Source organism: Monoraphidium neglectum (assembly GCF_000611645.1).
Source record: "Monoraphidium neglectum strain SAG 48.87 unplaced genomic scaffold scaffold00548, whole genome shotgun sequence".
NCBI lineage: Eukaryota > Viridiplantae > Chlorophyta > Chlorophyceae > Sphaeropleales > Selenastraceae > Monoraphidium > Monoraphidium neglectum.
Window position 1 is genome coordinate 1 of NW_014013080.1, and position 10,209 is coordinate 10,209.

General features: G+C 64.4%; 2 protein-coding genes across 2 annotated transcripts; both read right to left on the bottom strand.

The window, feature by feature from the left end:
- Positions 1–88: 88 nt before the first annotated feature.
- On the bottom strand, positions 89–6,043 carry MNEG_4081 (hypothetical protein; the record flags this gene model as incomplete). The annotated part of the gene is made up of 12 exons (XM_014047439.1): positions 89–130; positions 373–462; positions 721–815; positions 1,030–1,152; positions 1,559–1,631; positions 1,946–2,048; positions 2,364–2,668; positions 3,493–3,879; positions 4,096–4,587; positions 4,873–5,111; positions 5,294–5,677; positions 5,983–6,043. The coding sequence occupies 12 exons, from the start codon at positions 6,041–6,043 to the stop codon at positions 89–91; spliced, it is 2,394 nt and encodes a 797-aa protein (XP_013902893.1).
- A 1,318-nt stretch (positions 6,044–7,361) lies between these two features.
- On the bottom strand, positions 7,362–8,983 carry MNEG_4082 (hypothetical protein; the record flags this gene model as incomplete). Its single annotated transcript, XM_014047440.1, has 4 exons — positions 7,362–7,550; positions 7,787–7,951; positions 8,259–8,380; positions 8,629–8,983. 4 exons carry the CDS (start codon positions 8,981–8,983, stop codon positions 7,362–7,364), a joined length of 831 nt encoding a protein of 276 aa, XP_013902894.1.
- Positions 8,984–10,209: the final 1,226 nt, after the last annotated feature.

The window sequence follows — 10,209 nt, forward strand, 5'->3', positions numbered from 1 at the left end:
GTTGTGGGAGTGGGAGTGGTGTCATGAGGTGGGATGGCGAGGGTGTCGGTGCCGAGCGCCCGGGTGGGGAGCGTGAGGGAACAGCGCTTCACTGGCCGACAGCGGTGCGACCCAAAGCGCGTGGGTGGAGCTGCGCCACACACACACCCGTTGAGCGCACATCGGGCCGTGCGCTTGGCCCTCGCTCAAGCGCGTACGCAGAAAGTGTAGCGGTGATTGTGAAAGATTGTGCGTGTGTGCGTGTGTCTATGGGCGTGTGTCTGTGGGCGTGTGTCTATGGGCGTGTGTGTGTGTGCGTGTGTGTGTGTGTGTGTGTCGCGCCTGGCTGAGTCCGATGATGATGGCGGCGCCGCTGGTGAAGCCCGTGATGACAGAGTGCGACAGGAAGTGGATGAGGAAGCCCAGGCGCAGCACGCCCACGCCGGTGTACAGGCAGGCCACCAGGAACGCCAGCTGGATGACCTGGCGGCGCAGTTGTGTGGTTTGGAGGGGGGAGGGGGGGATGGCAGGAGGTGCGGGGATTGGCGGAGGGCTGCGGGCGGATATAGAGGGCTGTGGCAGAACTCACCAACATGGCACACCTCACCCTCCAGCTGGTGGGGCAAGGCAGGGCAGTCTTGAGGGGAGGCGACACGGACCCGAGGACTGATCCTGGCCCTGGGAGGCATCCAGGGCTGCGGCTATCGAGTGGAGGCGCGTGTGGCGGCCGCGCTGCCCCACCTTGGTGTCGAAGATCAGCTGGATGGGGATCTGGTCCGGGGCGGGGTCACTGGGGTTTTGGATCTCGGCGGAGCCCGGGACCATGTTCTGGATGCCTGGAGGATGGGGGCAGGGCAGCGGCGGCGGATGGGGGCCGGGCAGTCGGCACAGGCCTCAACCACGGATGTTAGGATTGGGGGTCGAGACGGCCAAGGGGAGTGGGGGCAAAGACAGCCTCGTTGCAAGCTGCAGCCGCCCACACAGCCCCTCGCACGCCGTCTTGGTGCCTCCGGCGGTCGCCCTCGCTCCGCCTGCACGCGCGCCCCTCACCGCTGCCGATCAGCAGGGATGTGACAGCCACGGGCCCCACGCCCAGCTGCCTGCTGCTGCCAAACAGTGAGTAGACCAGGACCGGCAGGAATGCGCCATACAGCCCGTACACCGCGGGGACACCTGGGGGCGTGGGGTACAGATGTGGCCGCGAGGTTTTGCATGCGCGTGTGTGTGTGTGTGTGTGTGTGTGTGTGTGCATGGGGGTGGGTGTGCCGCCTCAGGAGCAGGGAGCTGTAGGGGCCGCCCAAGTGGCCAGAGAAGTGGCCAGGTGCCAAGAGCAGAGCCGGGGGCTTGATGCCCCGCTGCTCCCGCACCACGTCCCAGCAGGCCGATCCAAAAGCAGGGGTGATGCCAATCTCGGCACGCACCCTGGAAAAGGGGCGGCAGCAACCGCGCCGGCCCCACCACCAGCAGCTGTGTCCCGCCACGGCCCTCAGCAGCACAACAAGCGGTCTCACTCCCCTCAGGCCCCTCCCCACCCCTGCGTGCCCCGCAAACCCTTTGGTCCAACCCCCAATACACCCACCAGCCAGAGTGGCGTAGCTCATACCCTGTGGCACCACCATGAACCCCACAGTGATGCCCGCGAGGAGGTCCCACTGGGTGACCGGGGTTTGGAGGGCGGCAGGCGGTGGGAGGCAGGTGGGCCAGGCGCACCGAAAGGGAGCCGCGGGTGGGGGCCCATTGGCCCGTTGGCCCATGTTTGCACGCAAACGAGGCAGACTGGACCGCAGGGACATGGCATGTTGGGGTGGGCGGCGCTCACTGCGCGCGTCAGCGCGCCGCCACGGCTGCTGCTTGGGTGGGCTTGGGCGACTGCAACTTTTGTTTCCTTTCCCGCAGACCTTGCAGTTCGCAGGGCTGCATTCCCTGGACGCCCTTAACTGCGTGGTCGGCAGCTGCCGGGGCGCACCATAATGTTGTTGCGGAAGTCATAGCTCCGCAGCCAGGCCACGCAGGGCAGCACCACCGCAAACCAGTCCAGAAAGCCGCGGTTCTGCCGCGCCAAGGCATTTCTTTGCGGCAAGCACCATGGGCAGAAGCGAGGGGTGTCCAGTCCGGGGGTCGGCTGGACAGATGAGGTATGGCGCCGTGGTGACACCATGCAGACCCAAAAGAGTGGGGCAGGGGTTTGGGCCCGTGCCTCGGACGCGCGCATGCCCTGGTGCGCACCTCACCCGCTGCCGCATGTCGCATACAGAGCATTCGTGGGGCGATGCGACGCCACATGCATGGAAGCCTCCCAGCATGTTCCTCCCCCGAGGTTGCCCGACCTCCCGCAGGTAACCAACCGCCACACCCCCTCCGCCCCTCCCCCCTGCTGTGCTCACGCCCGGGCCTCCTTCTTGAACATGTGCTTGAGGTCCTGGATTTCCTCGACATAGGAGGGCACAGGGGCGCTGCTGTGCGGCAACGGCAGCCGTCCATCACTGCCCCTGGCGCTGCGCTGCTTGGCAACGCCCGTGCTGAGCCGCGCGAGTTCGGAGGTGGTGCTGGCGACAGAGCCGCGGCGCAGCTCGCCGGGCGGCGGAGGCACGCTCGCGGCGCCCGATCCAAAATGCGGCAGCTTATCAAGGTCCATCCCTGCAGCTGCTGGCTCTCCGCGACGGCTGGCAGGCCCCTTGTTGAAGATGTTCTGCAACGGAACCGGGGATGCAGCAGCAGCGGCGGCGCAGCAGCGCGCCAGTGATGAGTGATGCGATAATGATGGTGCTCACTGTCGCTGGTATCATTGTTTCATATAATACATATGCGCACCATATGATGCTGCGAGCGTCCCGCTGCTGCCGAGCTTGGTCGGCCTCTCCACTAAGCAGATGATCTCGGCTGTATATGGAAGCTGGGTGATGTGCAGGTGATTTGCAGAGGCCACCAGCTTATACATGCATTGATGCCCGCGTGCCACCCACTGTGGTCCCGTGCCTGTTGGAGTCAGGGCGTCATCCCAACGCAATGGCCACACCCGCTTCGAACATGACATGAGGGTCCACCGGGACGGGTGGGAAGCCAAATCATGCATTGTTTGTTGCAAAAGTTGGTTAATACTTAGGACAAAGCACATGTAGACACTTTGGAGGCGCCTAGGAAGGGCCAGCACTAGCCGAAGCGCTGCACCACACTGCACCACAACGAAGCGCGCCGCAGCTGCTGTGTGCTGGAAGGGTACTTGTTGCGGGGCGAATTGTGAAAAAATCCAATTGATATGCTGACAAGCCCAATGAGGCAGTCCATCGATGTTGCACACATCGGTGTTGACCGCAGTCAGACGCCCGCCCCCCCTGACGTCCCAAAAAATCTGCCTGCACCCTGTGCATGCATGCATCCCGCCAAAACTAGCAGAGCTGTAGACACAACTGCATGCGGTCAACATGACTCTGATTACAGGCTCATGAACCCCTCGCCCTGTCCCTGCCCTGCAACTACAAGCACTGTTTGCAGGGAAGGGTCGCCTGCACCTACAACCACGCCCCCGCTCTCAAGCGTGCCGCGCAGCGCCGCCACCGCCTCTGCGCCGACAGCCTCGCCCGGAAACAGCAGCGGCACCCCTGGCGGGTAAGGGCACAGCAGCTCAGCGCACACGCGGCCCTCGGCCTCGGCAAGCGGCACACGAATGGTCGGCGCGAAGAATGCCTCTCGCGGCGTCATGAGCTGCTGCTGCTGCTGCTGCTGCGGCGGCGGCGGCGGCGGCTGCGCTGGTGGCGCAGGCTTCAGGTGAGTCTGAAATGATGCCTGCTGTGGAAACTCTCCCTCCTGGCCACGCCTGTCTTCTGCCAGCCGCGCCAGCCCCTCCACCAGCAACTCCACATCTGCCTTGGTGCTGCCAGGCCCCACCACCAGCACCACCAGCTGCATGAACACAAGTACAGAGGGGGACACACGCTTGCGTCAGGGGATTATCTAGTTGGTGACTGTGGCGCAGTTCTGGGGTGAGGTAGGTGCCAAGTCTTGGCAGCTCGTTTGTCCCCATCAAACCACAACAACAATATGGCCGCCGTACACCCCACACTTCGCGAAAGCGGCGGCATGTGCGTTGAATGTGTTTGTGATGCATCCCCAGCCCACCTTCAGAGTGGCCAGCTCTGGCACGACGGCGCCATGCTCCTCCAGCCACTCAGCCGCGTCGAAGCCGGTCAGCCCCAGGCCAGCCACGTTTATCACTAGCCGCAGCGGGTCGAAGCCGCCAATGGACGACCCAGCACTGCCTCGGCCTCTGCTGCTGCTGCTGCTGCTGCTGCTGCTGCTGCTGCTGCTGCTGCTGCTGCTGCTGCTGCTGCTGCTGCTGCTGCGGCTGCTGCTGCTGCGGCTGCTGCTGCTGCTGCCGCCACTGCTGATATCACCGTCTCCGTCACTGCTGCTGCCGGCGTCCCGGCTGCTTTGGCTGACCCCCAGGTTGCCGCCACCCAGCAGTTCAACACCAGGGATGCGCCGCAGCCCCTCCCGCGCAAAGCTCGCCACCCCGAGGGGCCCCTGCCATGTTCCAGGTGCAAAGGCGTGCTCCCTGGCCGCGTCGAGCGATGACATCAGCAGGTAGCTGGGGGAGGAGCTCTGGAGCACCTGGGTGGTTGTGGAGAATGGTCGCGGGAGAGATGGGTGCCAGGGTCTGAGCGGCAAGGCGGCCAGCGTGGCGTGGGCGGCTATGGGGTGTCCCGACGACTCGCTTTGTGTTTGCCGGGCGGCCAGCAGCTGGGACAGGCCGGGAATCCGCAGCAAGCACCCGGGATGGAAGGATCCCACTTGCTGGTGCAAATTGTGCGGCTGCAGGGCCGTGCTGAGCCTCCAGGCGCACGTTGGGGCGCAAGTGGGCGAGCGATGGACCCCCCTTCTGCAAAACATGCGCACCTGCAGGGCGCGCGCGACCCTCTCTTCATCCACCCGCCCGCGCCGCACGTGCAGCATCGCCGCCTGAGTCATCGCCGTCAGCACCTTGTGCGTGCTCTGCACTGCCACGTCCGCGCCGGCCGCCAGCGCGCCTGGCGGGAAGTCGCCGGGCAGCTGGCGGGACGCCGGCGTGAGGTGGGCACCATGGGCTTCGTCCACAATGAGCGGCACGCCCGCGGCGTGGCAGACAGCAGCGAGCTCTGCAAACGAGGAATTGGGCAGCAAAAGCCTCCAGTTGTCGCGAATGTCATGTCGAAATCAGGGGCCCTCTGCTTGACATGAAAGAGGTGTTTCTGGAGCAGCACGACAGTTCCTAATTAAGGAGTGTGGGAATCTCTTCACTCCGAACCCCCAGGGGTCCAACCTGCCTCCTCACGCCCACCTGCCACCCTGGCAACCGCCCCAAAGTAAGTGGGCGACACCACCAGTACCGCCCCGACGCGCGCCCCCGCCGCCGCCTGCGCCTGGAGCGCGGCAGCCAGCGCTCGTGGCGCCACGCAGTGCGCGACCCCGTGCTGCTCGTCCGCCTCCAGCGCGACCCACGCGGTATGGCAGCCGGCGAGCACCGCCGCGTTGAACGCGCTGAGGTGGCAGTTGCGCGCGAGCAGCAGCGTTGAGCCTGGCGGGCAGGTGGCCATGACGGCGGCGTGGATGCCTGCCGTGCAGCCATTGACCAGGAAGAAGGTGCGGTCAGCGCCAAACGCGGCGGCGGCGAGCGCCTGGGCTTGGGCGATGACCCCCGTCGGGTAGGACAGGTAGTCCAGGCCTGGTGGGTGTTTGGGGGGTGGATGGGGGCGGCCGGTGCGCGGTAGGTTGCGGGCCCTCCGTCGTGCGCGGCGGGTTAGTCGTGGACGGTTGGGGCATCAGCGATCGTGCCAACCCCCAGGGTGCGCGAGGTGCCCAACATCGAGCAAGAACACAACACGCTGAAGCACGCCGCATGGCGGCCGGCCGCGGCAAGGGACAAGATTGAATTGGAAATCCACGACAGCCGCAGCTTCACGTGCGACCTTGGCGCTGCGAGGCTTGCGCCGCCCAATCGATGGTTGCGTGGCTGGCGGCGGCGCTGACCTGCGATCTCCGTCAGGTCGCCGGCCAGGGGTCCCCCTGGGCCCTGCAGCAGTCTGCGCATGCCATCTGAGATCGTGCGTCCCCTCTGCGTTTGTGGGGGCCGGGGTGAGTGCAGGCCGTGTCGATATAAGGGAAGCTGCCTGGAAGCGGCCGGCTGAACAGCGGCTGAAACGCGCCAGGGACTGCCATGCAAACCACAATACGCAGCATGCACATTCCTTCCTGGGTTTTGAAACAGCTGACCTTGTGGCCGGGCACATGGAAGGGCGCCTCCTGGACTCTTCCTGCGCGCTGCAGCACTGCTTCCAGGAGCGGCGTAGTGCCTGCATTCACCGCATCGTTATTTGAGGCAATTCGCTGCCGCACTCCCCCGTTCACATGATATACACGCATGAGTTTTCTTATATGTGATTTATCTGCTCCTTTCAAGCGGCGCATGATCACAGTGCTCGAGATCACGTACGCAACATGCAGGCTGAGACGTGCTTGATGGCCCGCAATGAATGCAGAGAGAGTACGGTATCGGTAGGGCCTGAGGCGTTTGTGCGTGAGAAGGGCAAGGCGTGCTGTGACACATCAGGTTTGCCAAGTTGATGACTGCACCGCCAAGGTCAACACGACCACAGCAGCAGGCAGCTGTCGCAGATCACGTTCAATGCGCAACATTGTACAGTTTTATCTGATAGAGCTGTTAGTTGGGCACGTGCGCTTCAGGAGACGGGGTGTCTTGCTACAGAGTCAGGTTGGCCGGCGCGTTGCATTGTGGCTTCTGCAACACACGCACTGTCTTGGGCTGAGTCAAAAGCTGAAGCGCGGGGGGAAGGCCACTGCACCAGTGCATTATTTCAAAGAGTGCGTACTTTGCATGTTTCGGGTGATTTCGTAAAGAAAGCAACGTGGTGAGATTTGCGGCTGCTGCAGCGTGCAGGGCCGCCTATGCCACAGCATGCAACCAAGAGAGCGGCAACAGCACGTTGCAGCTGTCAGTGCGTGTTGAGGATCAAAGCGTTTGAAATTCTGATCCCAGGCGCCCAAGCAGAACTCTTGACGCTTGTTCTCATGACACAAGCCATCAAGTAAGCCCAGGTCTCAAATAATGACGGCACATCAAACACGCCAGTACAACTGCCTTCCCAGCCCAACAAACTTATGATTGTCACTCGCCACCAAACATGCATACTTGCTGGCGCAGGTGAGGCGCTGTGTGCAACGTACGTTTTCACTCATCCTGAGCTTGACAGCGTGTACAACCGCCCCAACTTGCAGACCGCCATCGCTTGGTCGTCGCTCACTGCTGGTGCTCAAGCGGCTTTGCAGCCGCTGGTGAGATTGCAACCTGTTGATTGCCTACCACATCCAAAGAGCGGAGTGCGTCGCATTCAACCCCCGCGGCCCTGGCCTGCGAAACAGTTTTCGCGCTGCTCCTTGGTCTGCAGCTTGGAGGGGCACTTCTCGCAGGTATACTTCTTGTTGCAGTAGTGAGGTCCCTGCTGCTTGGAGCCCTTGGTGCAGGTGCCCACAGCGCCCCCAACCTCGGGAATGTCGTTCATGCAGCATGCCTTGCCAGGCTGTAGTCCAAAAAGAGTGGGTGGTGCGGGAGCGGGTGCGGCGAGGGAGCCAGGTGAGGAGGGGATATCGAGGCGCAACAGAGGGGCGCAACAGAGGAGAGCGCAGGTTGGCGTGGCCGGTAGATCGTCGCGCGTTGCGCGGCGCCCAAGGGGGTCCCCACATTTGTCGCCGGGGCGCCTTCCCTGCAGCACGAGCAGCCCTGTGTTAACACACTCTTCTGGCAATCATGGCCCACCTTGCCGCAGTCGTCTGTGTTGAAACTGCAGGTGCCCAGCACAACGTCGCTGTTGAGCAGCCCCCCCTGCCACTGGCCCCTGCAGAACATGCCGCTCTTGCCGGACGCGCGGTAATTGCAGGGCTGGTAGGGGAACAGGCGGTTGTGCACCAGGCCGCTGATGCGCTGCGCACGGAAGAGAGCGGGGGCGAGCAAGCGCGAAGAGATGTTATGAAGGGGGCCCAATACGCCAAGCTGCAAACAACGAGGTATCAAGTTCGGCAGCCCGCAAGGAGCATTCAAACCAAACGCCGAGATGTCGTCCAGGCCTCCCTTGTCCCCAAGCTTCAAAGCGCACGGCCCAAGGGCTATCCTCAGTCCTCCATGGGCCGCTGCCGCGTAGGGGATCCTCCCAAGCTCCCCCCTGCGGTCCCCGCGCCCTGGACCCTGTTCTCCACCCCGCAGGGAACCCTGCCCTCAGCCCACAGCTCACCTGGTCCAACATGCTGGCGCAGCACACCTCGCCCGGCTGACCGCAGCTCTTGGGCAGCGCGATGCAGCGCGACCGCCCGTAGCCGCGCTGGAACAGGCCGTCCCATTTGTAGGGCTCGACACCTTCGGACCGGGCAGAGGGCGGGAGGGCGTCGTTTTTGGCTGGAAACCAGAAACCGACTACAGCGCAAAACTGTTAGGCGCACGCATGGCAGCTGGGTCAGCAAACCTTTGCTCCCTGCTAAGCTGCAGCTGCCGCAGATGTGGCAACCCTCTCTGGGTGCGGTTGGGGCGTGAGCGGTTTTCGCGCCTCTGCGGGGCGCCTCGCCCCCTCGCCACCCCCTGGTCCCTGCCCCCTGGCCCCCACATACCAGGTGATTGTGGAAACTGTGATGTACCGTATTTGGTGAAGTCCTCGTAGGCCCAAACGCACATGCTGTCGCCATCGTTGCAAAACGGCACGGGTGTCTTCTTGTCCACAAACGACCGCTCCCGCACGATGCCGTCCTTGTTGGCGGGGCAGCACGCGTTGCCGAGCCGGCCGCATTTCGGCGGCAGCGGCAGGCAGCGCGGCGTCCCGAGGCGCGTATCCCCGGGGGAGGCGCAGAACGCGTTGTCCCCGCACTGCAGCTGGGCGCCAGAGCAGCCCAGCCGCTTCGCGGCGCCGCCGCAGGGCCGCCAGAGCTTGCCGCAGTCCGCCGTTGTAAGCTTCCTGCAGGTTCCCATGACCTTGGTGTCACTGGTTCGTGAGACATCCTTGCTCAGCTTTTTGAACATGTCGTAACTGGAGTAGGGGATTATGCCCTCCGCCACACAAGAAAGGCCGGCCTGGCAGCGGTCCTCGCCTGGGGGTGGGTGGGATGGGGGCGCCCACATGGCCGTCCACATGGTGTGTGAAGATATGAAAGCTGCTGCAGGGGAGGCCGTAGCTGGGACAACAATAGAGGCTGCAGGCAGCACGTGTTTGCCACGGCTGGGACAGCAACCATACAAATGTGGGGAGCCGCTCCTGTCCCCTGGGCACCCACTCGCAGGGTCTGAGTTGTAGCAGCATGCCTTGCCCTCCTGGCCGCAATTTTTGGGCGTGGCCAGGCACATCATCGGGTAGGCGGCACCACCTGACACGGGCGGAGAATGAGAGGCGCCAAAACGGTTTGGGTCGGGTGCGGGGCAGAGATGGATGCGTGTCGCAGCCTACATTCCAGTCTGCAAGCACGCGCCGCAGCCCGCCAGCATGCAGAAGGCAGGGGCGCGCACAGCTGCAGGTGCAGGCCGCAGCTTCACGGCCTAGCGCCAGGCCCTGCCGGCCCGCTGCATCCGCCCTGCCGCCCCGCACGGCGGGCCTACAGTCGGGGCCCCGGCTTCCCCGCAACAGCGGCTGCAGCACCCTCGCCCCTGAGCGCGGCGCCCCGCTGACCGTCTGGCGGGACGCTGGCCTCGTTGGCGAACAGGTAGCACTGCGCGCCGTCCCGGCAAGACCACTGGTCGCACTCTGCACGAGACAGAGGGGCGTCGGCCCCCACCGTGAGGATGGCCGCTTGGGGCAAGCCGCACGCGGCTGATCAAGCGGTGCGTTTGACGGCGAATCGAGCGGGCCCGGCTGCCACGCGAGTTGGAACGCGCGCGCTTCGTGGTGTCCCCGAATTCATGCAGCAGGACTCATCCAGCCGGTACACATGCAGGGTACTTTTGCGAGGCCGCATTCTCACCTGCTGGCGGCGTGTCTGGCGGGCATTCTGCGCAGCAGCCCTGCCCCACAGCGCCGCACTTCACGGACGCTGCCTTGGGCATGACCCGCGGCTGCGCGAGCACGCCACCCAACCCTGCTACCAGCAAGAGAGTGACGAGTGCCAGGCTGGCGCGCGTCGCCAGGCCCGCACGGTGCCCTTGCATAGCTGGCGCCACGACCGGTGCCCGCCTCCGGCTGGCGCTTGCTGCTAACGATGTGTAGA